General features: G+C 42.3%; 1 protein-coding gene across 3 annotated transcripts in view; it reads left to right on the forward strand.

The window, feature by feature from the left end:
• Positions 1–19,986, forward strand: part of PSME4 (proteasome activator subunit 4) — a 96,872-nt gene extending 76,886 nt beyond the window's left edge. For all 3 annotated transcript variants that reach the window (XM_077334243.1, XM_077334252.1, XM_077334261.1), the window contains 8 exons: positions 881–1,089; positions 1,669–1,754; positions 2,932–3,060; positions 5,507–5,662; positions 8,915–9,077; positions 12,477–12,610; positions 17,087–17,225; positions 18,252–19,986. In XM_077334243.1, coding sequence (XP_077190358.1) covers positions 881–1,089; positions 1,669–1,754; positions 2,932–3,060; positions 5,507–5,662; positions 8,915–9,077; positions 12,477–12,610; positions 17,087–17,221 — 1,012 coding nt within the window. In that variant the 3' untranslated portion in view covers positions 17,222–17,225; positions 18,252–19,986. The remainder of the gene's footprint in view (positions 1–880; positions 1,090–1,668; positions 1,755–2,931; positions 3,061–5,506; positions 5,663–8,914; positions 9,078–12,476; positions 12,611–17,086; positions 17,226–18,251) is intronic.
• The last annotated feature ends 829 nt before the right edge of the window (positions 19,987–20,815 follow it).

A 20,815-nucleotide genomic window follows, 5' to 3' on the forward strand; every position in this document is an offset into this window, starting at 1 on the left:
GTTAATAAGTACGAATATAAATAAATTCAGACTGGCAGTTTATTTTTAGCACTGCTTGCTGAGGTTCTTTAAATTGGTGATGTTGAGTTGAACTTAGTCTTCTATATGAGTGCATATTCCTATTCTCACACTTTTTAACAGACAAAGTGAATTACCTCCTTGAGAGTCAAAGACATAATGCCAGGTTCAGCCTTGGGGCTAATCTACATGGAAGCCTAGGGTAATGTGGCCTTTCTCAACTTTTTTTAGCATTGAGAAATCCCTGAAACATTCTTCAAGCTTCAGAAGTGGGAAGCTTATCTGTGTACACACCCACCCGAGGCCCCTCCCGTTCCCATCCCCTTCAGGCCCATCATTAGCCCTTTGGATGCGAGTGGGAGAGGTTGACATAACAGTATATGGCCATATCACCTGATATATTTAACAAATTTTAAAAATATATTTAAAAATTAATCAACTCCCACCCATTTGGGAAACCCTTCCAGGGCCATCGTGAAATCCCAGGGCTTCCCAAAACCCTGGTTGAGAAAGCCTCGCCTAGACTATCCATAAAAGTGCAACAGAGATATGATTGAATATTCCTGGTTGTCGGTGCTAACTTTAAATGGAAAATAAGCTTATCAAGCCATGCTAGTATTTCTTTTCCTGAAGTGCTAAATCTTGCCTGGAGCATTTTAAAGAGAAATGTTCAAATACACAAAAAAAGTATCCTGAAGTCTGTGATTCATCTAAAGGTGTACCTCAGCTCTAGATGTGCCTGGGGCTGATCTACATGGAAGGCTAGGGTCGCAAGGGGGATCTGATGGTTGCAGTTGATGAACTCTTCCTGTAAGCTTCCTGTGTCAGATTTAAATATGTTCCTTCTCTGTGTTTAATGTAGCATTTTGACATATATCTTCATGATCGATGTCTCCTTACCAAATACTGCTCCAACGAAGTCCCCCCATGTCCATGAGTTCACTTCCCGAATACTTGAAAAACTCAACCCCCTTATGGAAGTGGATGAAGAAATTCAGAATCATGTTATGGAAGGGAATGGGGTTGGAGAAGAAGATGAGAGGACTCAGGGCATTAAACTCTTGAAAACCAGTAAGTTACTATGGTCATCTTTCAAGAACCAAGTTGAATGGTCAGTTGTGCTATGTTTGGAATTCATGTTGTCCATTAAGGCAGCAGTCCCCAACCCCTGATCCGGAGACCGATACCAGTCTCCGTAGAACAGTCAGTACTGGGCCGCAGCTCCTCCTCGTCGTCCTCCCCGACTGCTGCCTCGGGGGCTGCCCTGCCACTCTGCCGCCAGCTCACTTTTGGTGCTCTCCAGTGGCTGCCATCGCTGGGGCTCCCCCTCGGTATGGCACTGCGCAGCTGCTGCTGGCAGTGCCCCCCAGTGGGTGGCAGGAAGTCAGGGGCACTGACGGGAAATCAAGTGGAGCAGGGGCTCAGGCAGTGGCGGCGTCCCTTGGTGACCCCCCTCCCAGGCCCCAGTAAAATTGTCAAGCATTGACTGGTCCCTGGTGATAAAAAGGTTGGGGACCACTGCATTAAGGGAGTCTTTTAGTCTTAAAAGTTATGCCAGATACTAAATTTGAATTTCATAACTTCTCTTGTTGTGCTCTTTTTTGACCTTGTATTGGGCTGTTATATTTGTCTTTATTTTACCCTTAACAGTTCTCAAGTGGCTGATGGCAAGCACAGGAAGGGCCTTCTCCACCGCTGTTACTGAACAGCTTCAGCTCTTGCCATTGTTTTTCAAGGTATGCTGTTCATTGTCATTGTTATATTTAGGCTGAAGAGGTGGTTTCTGAAAGCGTTAAGTTAAAAATGCATGGAAAATGTCCCCCCTCCAACTTGTGCATGACATAAGCCATTTGCCAAGCCCTCCTCCTCACCAAGAAGAGCCTTTATTTGAAGGGCAGATTCAATTGACTGCCACTGCAAATAAACGTGGTTTTGTCTTATTGTCAATATGTTTCAATAACTTTTATTAAAGATTTTAAAGCCTAACAAAAAAACTACACAAAACTAAGGAGAATAGATGATGCAATAAGAAGAGAAAGAAAATCCTTCCAATTTTATATCAAATTATTAGTTACACTGAGATAATATAGAAGAAAGTCCTTCTTTCCCCCCCATAAATTCATATTTTCCCCTTTAATCCTCAAGATCCATATACCATATCCATATACCATATACCACCAGTTCATTTCCCCCTATACCAGGCAAAATGTCTTTAAGAAGTTTCCAATTAGTAACAAATCTAGATATTGTCATTTTTCTAATTAAAGAAATGAGTTTGGCTATGTCTGCCAATTCTATCATTTTTATCAACCATTCTTCCATTGTGGGTAATAGCAAACTTTTCTATTTTTGAGCGTATAACAGTTGCTGCCATAGTCATATATAAAAACAATGTTCCATGTTTTGTTTCAATATCTGCACCTCTTAATCCCAAAAGAAAATTCTGGTTTCATTTTTATATTGGTCTTTAAAATCTTCTGGGTTAATACATGTATTTGTGTCCATTTTTTTAGCCTTCTTACACATCCACCATCAATGATCAAATGTCCCTTCATGTTCACATTTCCAGTATACTTTTGAAATATTTTTATACATTTTGGGTAACCTCTTGGATGACAAACACCAGTGATACATCATCTTATAAAAGTTCTCAATATAAATTTAAGACCCTTCAACCATCTATTTTCCCATTGTTCCATTTGTATATTATATTCCCAATTTATCTTTATTTCTATCATTCTTCCACCGCAAGTCTCAATAATAATCATTTGAGTTTCATTAAAGAAACATCATTGTTCCCTTCCTTGCTAGCAAGAGAGTTGTTCTCTAATGTGCCATGTAGCAAGTTATTTTTTCTGGCTGTTGTCTTCAGCAACCCATGTTTGTTAACTTTTCCTCTTCTTGCTTGTACAGATTGCTCCAGTAGAAAATGATAATAGTTATGATGAACTGAAGAGAGATTCCAAGATGTGCTTATCCTTAATGTCTCAGGGATTGCTGTATCCTCAACAAGTGCCTTTGGTACTACAGGTGCTAAAACAAGTGCGTGATGATTTTCTAACTCAATAAGTAAAAGGGTTTCAGTTGTTACCTAAATTTCAGGGTGAAGGAACAGGCAGCATAAATCCAAAGACTGTACGTATGGTTGGCTTGGAAATTTCATTTACTTTATCAGTTTGCGAAGGTTACAGTATCTGTTATAATACCGCTCCAGCATATAGCTGGTTGTATTTTCCAGTAGGCTAATTACACTGGGCAGGTACAGTGGCCTCTTTGCTATGTTTTCCTTTGGCTGAATAGGTTGTGTGATAATGAATGGAAAGATCAAATGCAGCCTCTAATATTTTATATTCCTTACTTACATAAAAGAGTTGCTGTAGCTCTGCCATCCCTAATAACAGCTTTAATCAAGCATTAATCAAAGAGAGATTCCATCTTCTTCTTTGAATGTGTGAAATGGGATGATACCGAATGCATGCCAACACTCTCCTTATCTGAACTCTTTCACATAAAGTATATTTCTTTGTACTTGGCAAGAAGTGTGCTCCAGTCTTTCAGCCCCAAACATTGCAGATATGTTCACTCTGTTGTTAGAAACCCACTCCATAGTCTCTCTCAGGCATACATGGTACATACATCAGTAGGGATTAGACCACCCAAGTTTCATATATGTATATGAGGGACCGCCTTTCGCCCTACGCCCTACGCAGGGCCTTACTCTCTGTGGGGGCTAACCTATTGGTCATTCCCAGTCCCAAGGAAGCTCACCTGGCCTTAACCAGGGCCAGGGCCTTTTTGGTCCTGGCCCCAACCTGGTGGAATGAGCTCCCAGAAGAGCTGCGGGCCCTGTGGGAATTGTCATCATTCCGCAGGGCCTGCAAGACGGAGCTCTTCCACCAGGCTTTCGGTTGAGGCCGGGCAGCAAGAAGATCTAGCCCCCCTCACAAATGTGACGGTTGCGTATGTCATCTGCCCCCTCTCTTTCCCTTCTTAGTGGGTGTGGAATTGGGTTAAAGGTAAAGGTATCCCTTGTGCAAAGCACCGAGTCATGTCTGACCCTTGGGGTGATGCCCTCTAGCGTTTTCATGGCAGACTCAATATGGGGAGGTTTGCCAGTGCCTTCCCCAGTCATTACCATTTACCCCCCAGCAAGCTGGGTACTCATTTTACCGACCTTGGAAGGATGGAAGGCTGAGTCAACCTTGAGCCGGCTGCTGGGATTGAACTCCCAGCCTCATGGGCAAAGTTTTCAGACGGCTGCCTTGCCACAAGAGGAATTGGGTTAGCTATATTGAATTTTGCCGCCATTCTTGTTTTAACTTTTGTTTTAATTGTATTATGTTTTATTGTGCTTTTATTGTTTTAGGGGATTGGTTTTTATGTTACCCACCTCGAGCCTCCGGGGGGAGGCAGGATATAAATTTAATAATAATAATAATAATGGTCTTTCCAACACTGGTGCTTTCCTCTACTCCATAGAATATACATTAAATTCTTTGTTGTGTGACTGTGAAATGGTTCCGTTGTGAACTCCAGTTCAATAGAAGCTAACCCTGCATCCTGACTCAGAAACTCCAGTATCTTAGCCCTCTTTCAGCCTTGTCTCTACAGATCAGAAGAAATCTGGAGCACCTGAGGGAGATATGAGCAGTTGATGAAGGGGTTGTAGGCAACAGTCTTAAGCCTGTTCACCTCTCCATCAGGATGTCGAGACCAACTGCCTTCCTACTTAGTATACCATCAGCATACCAAACACAGAAAGGTGTCCATGTAAAAAGTGGACTTCTGGTGACCTTTCCAAAATTCCAACACTTCCTTGCCTTGCTTGATTTCTCCAAGGATCTTTGGAAAAGATATTTTTTCATTAGGAATTCTTACAAGTTTAGCTGTTGGGGGAGCAGAAGAGGTAAAGGGATTAGCTGAAGTAAGGGGAAAAGCCTTATGGTGGCAGATCTTTGGTCAAAATATTTTAAAACACGCCATCTTCCAAAACAGAGAAATCCTTTTCCTCTTTCAAAATTAATGTTGTTTCCATTGCTAGGTAGATTAAATGAGGCTGCATTCAAATGTCACACCCAATTTTAACTAAGCTGTTCTGACTGAGCAGTAATATCAGGACTCTCTAAGCCTCATCTACTTCACAGGGTTTCTGTTGTGGGGAGAGGAAAGGGAAGCCACTTTGAGACTCCTTTGGGAAGAGAAAAGTGGCATGTAAAAACCAGCTCCCCTTCTTCCACGCAGAGGTCTGTTTGCATTAGCACAACTCACAGTTTGCTTGGTGTGATCGTGTCCTTCCCTCTTTAGAATACATCCCAATTTAGTGAAGGTCCAGTTCACCGGAGTGACTTATTATGATTTCTTACGGCATCTGAGAGCAATTTGTGAAATATGCTCCCTTGGACTCTTAAGATTCCTGGTGTCTGTTTGTGTATGTGTGTGCCTTTTTAATATTCTGATTACTGCTGTTTTGTGTTGGATATTTTTGCAGACATCAAGGAGTAGTTCCTGGCATGCTAAGTACACAGTGCTAACCTACCTCCAGACCATGGTATTTTATAATCTTTTTATCTTCCTGAACAATGAAGAAGCAGTGAATGATATCCGATGGCTTGTTATAAAGCTGCTAGAAGATGAACAGCTTGAGGTAAGCAAGAATCAGAGCTTGTATTTTTTGACACATGAGGGAGAACCGTGCTTGTAGATAAGATATGGAACCTCATAGGTTTATGCAAAGTTAAACATTACAAGTCCCCTTGAAATTCAGCAAGAGGGTTAAGCACATGGTTCAACTTTCCCTATTGAACTCAAACATTTTGAGTTAAAAGTGCTTGACATTGGTTGTTAACCACTCTCTGACCTTTGCTGTCAGGTTACATAAAGTGCATATTGCAGGTGAAGCACTAAGTGTGATCAAAATATTGGGCCAGTAAAAGCATATTAAATGATGTTAGCAAGGCTAAACACTGTTGGTGTTTAAAAGGCTTTTTGAAACATTCTTTCCCGTTCAAAGCTGAAAATCCTACTTTTTTCAACAGTCAGTTATCAGGAAAGTTTAAAACCATTTTAAAGGTAGGTCAAGTAACTGAAGCATTGCCTTCTTAAGAATTGTGCCTTAAAACTTGGAGCCCTCATTTCATGTTACCATATTACGGGGGTCATCAACCCCCGATCCGCAGCCCAGTACCGGTCGGCGAAGGCCATGGTACCAGGTCGCCAGCAGCCGCGCCTGCCTCTCCCCCCACAGCGAGAAGCTGGTGGCGAAAACGCGCATGTGCGGCAACTGCGCGTGCGCGTTTGCACGCAGCTGCCATGCGGCGCCCGGGCCGTCGGCTCTCCCCTCGCCCCGGAGGCAGTCCCTGACCAAAGAAAGGTTGGGGACCGCTACCATATTAAGTAGCCGGGAACACTGGGTCCAGCATCCTTTTACCCTTGCTGCTAAAGTGTTTGTCTGGTCATCTTAAAAAGTAAGCCAACAAAAACGCATTTGCTGTTCCTCTTTAACACTAATGCAGATTTGCAGGACTCATTTATAGAACAAAATTGTAAATGTACATAGACTTATCATGAGGCAGAAATTGCCCAGTATAGGGACCAGCAGAGAGTGAGAAAGGCCAGGGCAGATCAGCAGGTGCTCTCTTGCTTGCAGTGTAGGTAGAAGTACCTTTAGAATTCTTGGAATAGGTCCTGTGATCTCTTTGCCAAGGCCCATAAGGAATAACAGATGTGCTGCCATTTAAGCCAACTAGCATTATCCAAAGGGATTTTAGCACAATGTGAATGGGATGTAAATGAAAGCCATTCTCCAAGGAGTTTGCTCATTGCCCCCGCCAAAATGCCTCCCCATTCCAAAATTAATTGGCACTTGACCTTCCATTTAGTGGCTTAGCTCAGAAAGCATGGAATACTGATGAATTAACCTGGCAGGCGTTCTTGCTGCACACTCGGTATAGCTATTTAATAGAGGTTTATCACCCATGTGAGTAATATGTTGCAGAAAAGAGAGAGGAAGTTGGTGTTCAGAGCCTGTTAACTTCTTTTGTTGGTTCTAGCAGCTTTTGCTTTCTGTTCTACTTTATGGAACCTCAGGATGTTATGTTCAAGGATATAATTAGCCCTGATGGGCTGGGTTGGATGTAGAGCCTTGCTTGGTGCTTGTACCCTAGAGAGAGGCATTTATTCAATTGTACAGATATGCCAGTGATTGGCAACTTTTGAATAGCCTGGCTGTGTGTTGGATTCTTAACTGTTATAAAGCTCTCTGTTGGGGTTTCCCTTTACTCTAGAGATGGATAAGGCCATCTGAAGAGAAAATGGCAGATTTTTTTTGTATTAGCCATTTATGTGGTTCAGACCATTTGTGTTTTTCACCTTATTCATGCTGCTTTTAGCTGTTCCTATCAGTTCCCAGATCAAACTACCTCCCAGGCTATCTAAAGACAGTGTGAAAATGTCTATTGAGAAGATAGGGACATTTGCTGCAAAGGCATTTCAAGGCTTTTTGTAATGGATACTTCTGTTGTACAGGTCAGATTTTGATATGTCTTACTGTTCACATCTTTTAGTATGATACCTTTTTGCACAGTTGCCTTCAATAGCCAGGCAAAACATCTTGATATCTTCGGTAATTCAGGAAACTCAGATGGGTGTTTTCCCTCTACATCAGTCCTTTATGTCTGTTTGCATTGACATTGAATTAGTTTATACCTAGATTTAAAGGACAAAATATATTAGTATTTACTTTCTTTTGAGTGCAGAACAGACATAACCATTAGATAGCACAAAAAACGTGATGTTGTAAAGAAAGATCTTAAGAAACTATTAACTCCAAAGAGCACAAGTGCTAAACTGGTTTGATGTTTTCCAGAATCTTGCCATTATCTCATTACCATTGTCCTGGGAAGTGAGGCATTGATCTGGGTAATACCCGGACTACTTTGAGCTCACATGTTGCCACTGGCCCTGCAGAAACCATTGTTCATATTTAGACATAGGCTTCTGATCTATTCCTTCAACAATAGATCTTTGAGATTCAGAAACAGATCTTATTACCTTTGTCTAAACATTCAAGTTATTTAATTTTTACTATCTATATTTTCTTGGATGTTTGTATTTTCTCAGCACTGTTTTACATGCTTTCTTCTTTCTAATCTGTCACGTGATTACTACCTGAATTTAGTTTAAAGCCAAGCAGATGACCACTCTTCCTGTTTTGTTTTGAAATGTCCCAGTGTCTAGGTGTCAACCTTCTCTTTTGCCTGTTGTTACAAACTGCTTTGTGATATGGTGGAGCACTTTTTGCAGGCCACGTGGAACTTGGTGAAGGCAAACTAAGCCTGTACAGCCATTATTTCATACTGCTTGGTATTTATGTTTGCCAGCAAATCTGTATGATTTCTTTTGATAAGATAAACACCTATAAACTTCAGTCACTGCCTTTGTTCAAATATTTGTTTGTTTCAATTACAAATAACAGAGCTGTAAGGTTACATTGATGTAATTGAGAAAGCTGGAGAGGAACTGGATGCCCACTCTATTAAACCATTTTGATCAATATCCATGATACTTGGAACTACATTTTGGTTATTACTAAATTATCTAGAGCTTAGCAGATGCCGTGGCCTGCGAAGGACTGTATTCCAACAGCTTTGTAAGGTAGAAGTTTTTAATTACGCTGCTTGTTATCACAGCTTGTCAGATTTTAGTGTTCAGAGGATTTTCAGTGTTGCACAGTAGCGTATTTTTGCTACACACCAAGCAAGGATAAAACTTGACAGGCTTTTCTGAGCTGCATTATGGCAGTGTGTGTCCTGAGATGTCCTGAAGGAGAGCAGGGGTGGAAAAGTCCTGAGTGCTGGGAACCCTCACTGCAGTAATTTATGCTCTTGTTGAATCGTAGGTGAGAGAGATGGCTGCCACTACATTGAGTGGCCTGCTCCAGTGCCATTTCCTGGTGATGGATGACCCCATGCAGACTCACTTTGAGCAGCTCTGCAAGAGGAGACTTCCAAAGAAGAGAAAGCGAGACCTTAGCACTGTAGTGGATACTATTCCATCTGCAGGTAAGAATGAACATCCTTCAGGAAAGTGTATGTGTAGCAGGACATCTCATTAAAAAAAATGAAGTATTTTATATTAAAAGTTTTTTGGAAAAAAGATAAAAACTACAGTATTAAAGAAGAAAGATAAAAGTATACAGATATATAAAAAGATGTCTGATATTCTCTATGGCAAATATGTTATGCTTACTTTGCAATTATAAAAGATAAACTGTTTTTGTAATCTGTATATCTATTTTCCCTGTAATCATCAAACCCACAAATCAAAACCCTTTCATGCAAAAAGCCTATAAGGGGTTTCCAGTTAGTAATAAACATAGATATAACCTTTTCCTAATCAAAAAAGTAAGTTTATCCATCTCTGCAAGTTTCATCATATTCAACAACCAATCCTCTATTGTGGGTAATATTGAACTTTTCCATTTTTGAAAGATAGAAAAACAGAACCTCTCATATATATTGGAACCATCTTTGCCTTGACAGTAAAGCACATAGAATCATAGAATCGTTCAAAGCCATTTCCAACAAAGATCCAGCCTAGAGTGGTGGAAAGAGAGGGTGTTGTATTTTGATCCGCTAACCCACTGAGAGTCTGTAGATCTGACCTGGAGTAAGCAGCCGCTTCATACGTGAAGTTTTTGTTGCTATGTTCATGAACTGTGTAGGGGCTGGTTTAGTTTAGTTATAAGGCTCATAATGCTTGTTGTTCAGAAGGTCCTCCAGCTAAAAGGATCCTGGATAGCAAATGTTCAGAAAGGCTGTATAGAGTAGCTGTCAGTCAGCATACAAAATATTGAGCTAGAGGGATCAGCAGTCCAATTTGCTGGACGACAGCTTCAGATTTTTGTGTTCTGATCAGGATTTTCAGTGACCAGCAAGAAGGATTCTATAGTTGGGTTGATTCCAGGTGAGACAAACTTTCAGTTGCAAGCCTGTCCGGACCACCAGGTGGGAAGCAAGTCCTAGGCACAAGGTCACACATCAAGCGTTGTCTGGTCACAGTCCAACAACAAAGTCCAAGGACTTAAAGAGCCTTAAATGAAAGGCCTGAAGGCAGTCCAAGGCTTCAGTCCAGGGTCAAAACGGATGTTCCAAAGGCAGGGTCCAAAAGCAGTTCAAGGGTCAGATGACAAGTCTCTGTGCATCAATCAGCAAGGCTGCATACACAGAAGAGCTGGTTTTTATATTCTAATTTCATTGCCCAAAGAAGTTTAAAAGCGGCTTAAAGTTGCCTTCCCTTTTTCTCCCCACAACAGACTCCTTGTGAGGTAGGTGGGACTGAGAGTGTCAGGACTGCTCTGTGAGTACAGCAGTATCAAGGCTGTGGTGAGCACAAGGCCACCTAGCTGGCTGCATGTGGAGGTGTGGGGAAATCAGACCTGGATTGCCAGATTAGAGGCTGTTGGTCTTAACCACTACACCATGCTGGCTCTGTCTTCATTGCTCTGGCTCTGTCTTCATTGTATAGGGTGTTTCCCTGCAGGTGAGGCTGGTCATAAATCATGCTCCTATCCAGAAGATTTACTCATTAGGAGTGGATGGGGGGAGATCATGCAATGACTTTGTATTCTTCTGTCAGCAGTGGAGTGGTCTTGGGCTGGCAGGTGGGCACGCCTGCACCCGGTTCAAGCCTCAGCTCCTGCCTCTCACCATCTCTGCTCCTGGTGTCCTTCAGGAGACCATCTTGGGTTTGGGAGTGGGCAGGTCCATGCTGAAACCTCAGAGGGCAGCACTGGTGCTAACTCAGGGTCCCTTTGGAGAAGCTGTCAGATACCAGACTCACAGGGAGGTCTGCCAAAGCTAGGCTTGGAGACAGACTGCCCTCCCAAGATGAAGACATATCTCCCTACAATAAACCAGGGTAGTCTATTACTAAACCGTGGCAACACAATTGTTGTATAAAGAGTTGCTGCAGCTGAAAGTGCCATTCTGCATTGTCTCCAGGTACCAAAATTCTGTTACTAAATCTTCAAATTACTAGTTCATCCTGGGCAAACTATGCTCTCCATGTGATTAATCCAAGTGCTTGAGATGATTAAGTAAGAATTTTAAAGGACTTCTTACACAGAAGAGGGTTTCCTTGCATTTACAGGAGCAGATATCCACATACTCATTTCATTATTCCTTGACTCATTTCCCTACCTCCGTGCATCCCAAAGGTTATGAATAGGAGGGCAAGAAAACAAGAAAGTAGGGCTTCTCTCCAATCTTTGGGGAGGGGACAGGAGGAGGTGATGTGACCTCTGCTTGAGGGTCGGGGCATCATGGATACCTGGGAGCAGCCAGTCCAATTCAGCTTTCTGCTAGCTAACAATAACATCCAGCACCCACTTGTTGAATGATTGCCAAACTCCGACTTTATGAGCAGTATGCCAAAAGGTTTATGAGATCTTGATTAGTAAGCTGTGTGCATTCTTATTAGTTCTCAGTTGTGCCAGCATACTTGAAGCCCTTTGAGCACAGCTCACTTTCATAACACAGTCTGTCATGTTCAGCATCAGTATCATGCTGAGTTTTGCTTTCTGCCTTCTATTTGTCCCCAGACTTTGAAGCACTGGAGCATTACAAGCATTTTAGATTCCCTTCTTTCCTTTCTGCTAAAAGCTGGAAGGTATGTCTCAAGGCAAGCTTTGTAACAACTTGTCTCATATATACCTTCCTGCACTCTGAAGTTAGCTAGTGAAGGCCTGCTCAGTTTCGAACAAAGTAGATAGCTGCAAAGGGATAACTACATTTTTCAGCAGTAACACACTTTTGATATAGAGTCCTCTAATCTGCATTGATTGAAGACTGCTGGAACCATGATTTCCAGGCCAGATGATGCTATGTGCCTTCCTGTGGCTTCTATAATCATTTGAATGCATTTCAAAATTTATTTGGAATTGCATTTTTGGGGGGATGAGAATTGTTGATACATTTATAGCTTCTTGGAGAGCCAGCTTGTGGTTCAGAGCAGTGGCTTCTAATCTGGCAAGCTGGGTTTGATTCCCCGCTGCTCCATATTCAGTCAGCTAGACCCTGGACTAGTCACAGTCCTGTTAGAGCTGTTCTCACAAAGCAGTCTCAGAGCTCTCTCAGCCTCACCTACCTCACAGGGTGTCTGTTGTGAGGAGAAGAAAGGGAATGCGATTGTATGCTGCTTTGAGACTCCTTCGGTTCGGGTAGCGAAAAAGCAGCATATAAGAACCAACACTTCTTAACTTAAAAATCCCAACGTTCTTTTAAAAACATTTAGATTCTTGAAGAGGCTTAAAACAGACTTTCACAACAGTCGCTGTACTATCACATAGTTTTCTGAAAAGGTTATTGGTATTTTCATGCAGAGTTGAAAGGAAATCTGTGCTGTTTCAGGACAATATTGTGAGCAATGCATAATGCGGTGCTTTGTATGGTTTTTTGCAGACTTAGTCAAGCGTCATGCTGGTGTTCTTGGACTTAGTGCGTGCATTCTCTCCAGTCCTTATGATGTGCCCACGTGGATGCCTCAGCTTTTGATGGATCTTAGTGCACACCTGAATGATCCTCAGCCTATTGAAGTAAGCATCATCTCCTAATTCCTTTATTCCATTCTAATCTGAATGCCGTTTTAGGCCTCGACCATTCCAACTCCCTGACGACAACAGCGTACATCAGACGCTTCTCAAAGAGTTCAAGCAGCCGGATCCGTCGACCCAGCGTAGGTTCCCAACATGTCAGTTATCTATGGTTCTTTGTGCTTTCTTTTGAACCCATCTGTCAGTCTGAACTCAAATACCTGCCATGGAAGGTGACTCTTCTCATGGTCACCACCTCGGCCAGGCAGAACTCCGAAATGGCCACCTTATCATCCAGGAAAGTACTCTGCGCCTTCAGAAAGGATGCAGTCATATTGCGGACGGATCCTTGCTTTTTTCCAAAGGTTTCTTCACAATTTCACCACGAACAGCCCGTGGTCGTCCCTACTTTTTGCTCCATACTGCAGACACAAGTGGAGAGGAACCAGCATGAACTGAATGTGCAATGGACCCTGCACATCTGAGGCTCAGACAGGTTTCTGAGGCTCAGAAGCATTTGTCTCCCATTGCGGGGCTACCTGTGATCAGAAAGTTTCTTCGTCCACCATCGCCTATTGGGTCAAACAGTGCATTATCAAGGCCTGTGTGGTCCAGGGCAAGATTGCTCCAGTGAAGATCATGTTGCACTCCACATGTGCCGCAGCTTCATCCGTGGCCTTCTCCATCAGTGCACTGGTGGTAGAGATCTGCTGTGCAGCTGCCTGGTCTTTTTCCCCACCTTCATGAGACATTACCACATAGACCAGTTCGTCTCCTTGGAGGCGGACTTTCGCCATGGTGTCCTGCAACAAATAACTCTAGAGTGAATGCGACATGTAGTCAGTCTCCCACCCTGGGCACAGCTTGGGTCCTGCTACCCACTCTGGATGACTTTGGCCCCACTGTAGGAGAACAAAACATTGGACTCACCTGAATGTTTCTTCTCTCCAGTGGGGTGAAGTCATCCACATCTTGCCCAAGGGATAGAGTGCGCATTCACACATATGCAAAATAATAATAAAATAATATAGGCAAAGAAAGCATAAACAGAAAAGAACGAACAGGCTGGCATTATATGAGAACGCAGCAGGGCTTGGGAACAACTGGAAGGTCAGGCTCTGGTCACCAGCTAGGTGGCTACAAGAAATTTGCATTACAGTTGCCCTACTTAGGCAAGCAGAGGTGTGACCAAACCACTTTGGATGATTTCGCCCCACTGGAGAGAAGAAACCTTCAGGTGAGATCTTTCCTTTTACAAGTAGTAGTAGTTTTGGTTCTTATATGCTGCTTTTCTCTACCAGAAAGAGTCTCAAAGCACCTTACAGTCCCCTTCCCATTCCTCTCCCCACAACAAACACCCTGTGAGGCTGGGAGAGCCCCGATATTACTGCTCGGTCAGAGCAGCTCTATCAGGCTGTGATGAGCCCAAGATCAGCCAACTGGCTGCATGTGGAGGAGCGGGGAATCAAACCCGGCTCGCCTGATTAGAACCCACAGCTCTTAACCACTATACAACGCTGGCTCTCTTACCCATGGAGGAAGAAATGTCTGCAGAACTGTTAGGAGCAAAGAAGGTGGCTTTGATTGCAATTGAAAAAAAGTGGCAGTAAGGGAGATGCCCCTCCTGCCTGAAGCTTCGGGCTCCAGGGACTGGCTAACAGAAGAACCTCCTCAACCAGACTCACACAGCCTGAGAAATCCAAAGCTTCAGGTCTTAACTCTGTGTGTCTGGGGACTATGTGGCCAACAACGCACAGAAAAGTGCAAATGCCATTCTTAAGTTTTTTAGATCAAAAGGTGGACAATATATACCTGCAGCACTCAAATTATTTGAAGCCAAGGCAGTGTCACAACTATTATATGGCACACAGTTGGGCCCCCTCTCAAACTTGGCCCCCTTAGAGAAGGTTCAATCTAAATTTTTAAGATCTGCTTTTCAACTGCCAAAGTGTGTCTCCAATGTTACTCTGAGACTTGAGACAGATTTCATGAAGATGGAGGCTAGAGTATGACTGTCTGCTTTAAATTACTGGCTTAGACTGTCCTTTTTCCCCCGTGGCCTTGCCCCACTAACAACTGAGGATGGCTATCAATCATCTTGGCAACGAAACATCAGAGCTAAAATCAGAGCTAAAATCACACTCTTGGGGTTCTCCCCTGAGTTCCTACTGAGTATGGGATATGATCAGGCCAAAGAAGTTGTTAAGCAGAGATTGACCGACATAGAACACCAACAGGACCTAGCTAATAACCCATCTTTCATTATTAGTGAACCCAATAGATATTCATCTTTCCCTATGACATCTGGCCAAGGTTGAAGTACCTAGTCATAGGTGGGCCTTCACTTTGACACGCTGTGATGCCTTCCCTTCGGCGGTATTAGAAGGAAGATATAGGAAAATACCCTATACTGAAAGGAAATGCACCTGTGGCTCTGGACATGTAGAAACCATGGAACATGTTCTCTTTCAATGTCGATTCTATAATGAGATTCGAACTAGTCTAATTCTTCTGTTGCTATGCAGATTCCCAGGGCGCTCAGGAGAATTTTACATTTCTCTGCTGCTTGCAGATATAGAAAATAACACAACTTATAGAGTTGCCAAGTTCTGCGCAGCAGCGATCAAAATTCATAATAGAATGGTCTGTTTTAAATGAATCTGGACAGCTGTGTTTATCTACCTTTTCTATTTTCTATTATCTTTTAAGATGTTTTAATTCCTGGTTTTAATGGATGTTTCTGTATCATCTTATGCTGGTCTATGACTGTAATAAAACTAACTGAACTGAACTGTGTGTCTGAGACCTTGGCAAGGAGCTGGCAGATTCTGGTCGGCCCAGCAAAGTCAGTACTGGAAGGCTCTCTCCCCCATGACTTGGAGGCTTCCAGGCAGGCAGGGAGCATGCTGGAAAGCTCCAAAGGTGAGAGGATCTCCTCCTGCTATCAGAATGGCAGCCAGTTTTTGAGTCATGATCCTGGCTCAACACCTTTCTGCAATATATTGATTAGCCAATAGTTAATCTTATGCTCACTTCCATTATGTAAGAAGCTCCCCTTCCTGGAGGGAAACATCTACTAGACACCAAATTGGCCCTATGCTAAGGAATGTTTGCAGAAACAAGGTTAACCCTTTCATGACTAAAGGGGTGGCACTGTGCAGGAAACACTTTACTGATTCTGCTGAATATATGAGCTGGACACAATGGAGGGCTGCAGAGCAGCTTTCTGGTGGAGAGTTAAGCTGTACAGTTTCTGTCAGAAGAAGGTAAGGATTCTCTGTAAGGGAAACAGCAATATGGATTAGAGTAACCTAGCAGATGTCATCTCATCCCCTTTTCACATTCCATTCATCCATAGTCTAGGATATATACAGAGGTGCAGGAGTACTTCTGAATGTACCTTTCTGTATCTTGCAGAACTAAAGGTTATTAAGGCTGTTTTTCTTCTGCCAGCGACCAAGACATGGTCACCTCTGGACTACTATACAGGAACTCTTCCTCTCCTTTGCTCTGTGCACTTTTAAGTTTTAAGGCCAAATATTGGCCTGCTTTTTCTGTATTTGCTGCCAGTTTGTTGCCTGCTTGTGTCTCATCATAATTGGTCTCTTTGTGAGTGATGGCCTTGCATGTGTTTTAACTGATTCTAGAGCCTGTTGTCTTTAAAGGATTTATATCACGTTTACATCACATGTAAGATAACATCAATGGAAGCAGTATTTAAACCAAAATATTTAGAAATAATATGTTGGGTACTGGAAATAAACGCATATTTTTAAACCCTGGACATTTTTGAAGGAATATTTTCATTTAAGAAGAAGAAGAGTTGGTTCTTATATGCCGCTTTTCTCTACCCGGAGGCTCAAAGCAGCTTACATTCGCCTTCCCTTTCCTCTCCCCACAACAGACACCCTATGAGGTGGGTGAGGTTTGCATTTTCAGTGTGCAATCTCAAAATTTATAGAAATGTGTGTTTTGTTTGTTTTAAAGATAATGAGTCCTTAACTGATTCCCTGGGGGCAGGGATTAACACAGAATAAGAGTATTACAGTCATGTCCTGTGAAAATCCTTGCCTGCACTTTTAGTGCAGGTTGATTGTTTTTAAACATGCTTTTTAGATCTCATAGAATCAGAGTTGGAAGGGGCCATAAAGACCATGTAGTCCAACCTCCTGCTCAGTGCAGGCTAAGCTTAAAGCATTCAGGATATCTGTCCAGCCGCTGTTTGAGGACTGCCAATGAGGGAGAGCTCACCACCTCCTTAGGCAGCCTATTCCACTGGTGAACTACTCTGACTGTGAAATTTTCCCTGATATCTAGCCTATATCATTGTACTTGAAGTTTAAACCCAATACTGCGTGTTCTTTCCTCTGCAGCCAATGGGAACAGCATCCTGCCCTCCAAGTGACAACCTTTCAAATACATAAAGACAGCAATCATGTCCCCTCTCAACCTCTTCTTCTCTGTGTGCTTGTCTCATAGATGACAGTAAAGAAAACACTGTCCAACTTCCGTAGGACCCACCATGACAATTGGCAGGAGCACAAACAACAGTTCACTGATGACCAGCTGCTCGTCCTTACTGACCTCTTGGTATCACCTTGCTATTATGCATAAGAAGGTAAGATTATGTTGTGGAATCTGGAACCTTGGGCTGATAGAGGTTCCCAGCTGGCTATATCTTCAAATTATAAGGACAAGGGTTTTTCTGCCCTCCTACAGAAACCTCTTTACAAGACTAATTTTTTAAAAAAACACAGACACACCTAGAAATATTAGAACAAAGTTTGTCTCCAATGGCACCTTTAAGACCAGCAAAGTTTTATTTTCTGTGCATAGCATAAGAGAGGGCACAGTGAAGCTCAAATAGAACTCATTAGGGCAGGGGTGGCCAAACTGTGGCACTCCAGATGTCCTTGGACTACAGTTCACTACAGGGGCTCATGGTAATTGTAATCCATGAACATGTGGAGAGCCAGTTTGGCCATCCCTGAATTTAGGCGTGCTTGTGATGATTTGTTCTCAGAATAACACTGGACAGTATCCTTGATCTATAGACCTATATGGACAGGCAGCAGTCTGACAGGAACAGTAATGACAGAGGCAGGAGAGCTGTGAGGTGTGATGGTGAAGGGATCAACCTTGGATTCGTTCACATACCCATTCAGCCAAGTGGCCTTTTGCCAATTAGTGTCTGCCTAACGTACCTTTACAAGGTTACTGTCAGGATAGTGACGTTTTAGGATGGAATAAACATTGAGCTCATGTGTTTCACCCATAAAGGGACTATATTAAGTCAGGCTCCCTCTGAGCAGAACCCTGGAGGTGAAAGAGCAAACTCCTTGTCACAGTCTTATTCCTGCAATCAGTGGTGGCTGGAATGTGCTAAAAATACTTGCCATCCTCTTTCCTGTCATTCCCAACAACGAAGCCTGAGAAGTGGCTTCTCGTGAAGAACGTTAAAGGGATCACTGCTTGGGCTCTGTCCTTGTTTCTTAGTGGTTCTCATCATTTTCCATAGGGGTTGGGAGGGAGGGAGATGAGCAAGCGAGCTCTGGGTGACAAACTGGCTTTGTGTTTGCTGAACATATATACCAGAGATTCTGTCTTTTTTCTCATCTGTGTTTTTTTTTTTTTTTCCTTTCAGGTTCTTAGAAAAAACAAGGGCCTACTCCCGTTTCTGAAAAAATAAAGGAAACTCAAAACTAATTTATTGTCTGGAAAACCCTTTTAGATCTGGTAAACTGAGGCATAAGGCTGGTTTCCCCCCCCCCCTGCTTCAAAGGATATGAGGAGTCCCTATAGAGAGGCACCTATAGAGAGGCACCGGTTAACCAAGATTTTCTGCTGCGCTGGGGAGGGAGACTGTAGGGAGTTGTGACATTCCTGTTGTTTGATCATGACATTTTTTCATACTTTCATGAAAATGCCTTGCATTAGTAGAAGTCCTAACTTTTCTCTCCTTTTTGTGTAGTGGCTAGTGGCCGCTTTTTTCTTCCCCTTCTATGTACTTGACACCACCATTCATGCATTACAAATGGACTTTTGAATGCTACAACCTATTGGTTTGAACATTTAGCATTACAAATTTGGGGTGCCCCAACTCCTATGATTTACTTGTGAATGCCAAATATTGATGAACTGAAGACAATGTAATTGTAAAGGTAAGCCAGAAATATTCTCCTCAAAGATACTAGATTTCTGGCCTACTTTTTCATTCCCATGTACTGGGCTATGCATAACTTTGATCTGGCCTCATTTTGAAAAAGTCTTGTTTTCTGAGCATATCGCTTAATGTTCTGCTATTAAACGGACCTATACAATGCAGAAGAAGTGTTCCTCCATAGCCAGGATTTTAAATAAGAGCCTTCACCCAGGTACTGAACCTTCTCCTTTTCTGTCTATCTATGCAGGTGTATACCTTGCCGTACTATGTGTAGGCCTTTTCAGATCAACAGAGCCAATGGTTAATAGTGATTCTTGGTTCTCAGCTGTTCTTTTATTTAAGAGACTGAAAAGAATGTACATATGTTAATAGTGAGTGGGCAAACACTTTTTAAATAAAATGTCCCCCTTTGCTAGTCCATTATCTACCCATTTGCTGCTCCTCCCCACCTTGGAACAAATAACTTTCATAAAAATGGAAGTCCTATATGTTTCTCCCTCCTCTTCCCCATATCCTTGACCCCCAATTCCCCTATTATTACTCTGGTGGCTATCAGCTGGCTATTTGACATGTTCCATATGTGTTACATAGATGTAAAAGATTGTATAAACTGTAGAGGCACTGCACTGGCAAAACACTGTACAGTTTGCAGAATTTTTGCATAATCCCATTGTGAGATTAATTTGTAAAGAATCACATTTCTAGGTGTTAATATAGTGCTTTCAGCTTTTTGTATCTGATTCAAATGCCAATTTCTTCTGGGTTTTTTTAAAGATTCATCCCCCCTTCAATGAGGTAACTTTTTAGGTTTTGGCTTGACTTTGATTTTTTTTTTCTTATTAGTGAGTCTGTTGATTTTTTAAAATGTTACCTTTGTGCATGCCCCCTTCCCAGGAATGCAAGCAGTCACCTGCTCTGATGTGTGGTAAATTATAGAGTGCAAGAATACGTAAAAATCTGAGAACTTTGTGTGTCCTCTTTCTGCACATCTTGTACTTTTTCTTTTATAAACAGGAAAATAATTTTTTTTAATCATTTGCCTGCTGGGAAACCATGCCACTATTTTTAAAAGCTCAGCAGTGTGACCAGTACAGGATCTCCTTGAGAGTCTCAACACATAGAAACAACTGATGTATAGTGTAGTGCCAAATTGCCACCTTTTCCTTTTCAGTTGGGTATCTAGTTTAAAACTGAATAAATACATTGTTTGTAAAGATCTCTGTGTGGCACATTATTCATTTAGAGCAGCATTTCACTGAGAGAACTGTTTTTGCTTTGAGGGCATAAGAGGAAAATCTTTCAGAAGAAGAGGGTCGGGAAAGTTTGAGTACCATACATGAGATCTGTCTGGCTCCTTTTTATATATTTTGCTGTTTATATCCTGTTTTTCTCCCCAATGTGTACCCAAACATTTGTTCTCCTCTCCACATTATATCCACAACAACCATCTTGTGAAGTTGGCTAGACTGAGAGGATGACTGGCCCAGGATTGCCTAGCAAGTTTCAGTGGCAAAATAGGGATCTGAACTTGGATCCCCCTGATCTTAGTGTTGGCGCTCTAAACACTACACCATGCTGGCTGCTTGTGTAGACAGTTAACACATTAAGGCAAGCTACTTTCTGCCTAGGTAATAAATATGAATTTACTAGAACAGCTTCCTGTGGAATTTTCTCAATCCTTTTATACAATATCCATTTATACAATATCCACTGCTGATTGCCTTTTTGATCTGATTTCTACATTCTCCCTTCTAAAAAGGGTTGCCTGAGTTTTATCCATTCTGCATTGCATTATGTTCTTAAATGCTAATTATACCCTGTTTTGTTCAGTATTGTAAGTGGCGACTGGCAGTGAGCACCGTGTGCCTTTATATCATGAGCTGTAACCAGTGCACGTCTTTGTATTATAGATTAGTCATATTTCATGCAAATCGTGGCTTTGGGGCACTTCTTGTCCTTGAATAGCTCTTGCATTCTAAATTAATGTCTGAGGACTAGAAACATATTTATAACAAAAGCCATGCAGAGGCCATGCAGCCATGTTC

This window comes from Paroedura picta, chromosome 1 (genome assembly GCF_049243985.1).
Source record: "Paroedura picta isolate Pp20150507F chromosome 1, Ppicta_v3.0, whole genome shotgun sequence".
Taxonomy (NCBI): domain Eukaryota; kingdom Metazoa; phylum Chordata; class Lepidosauria; order Squamata; family Gekkonidae; genus Paroedura; species Paroedura picta.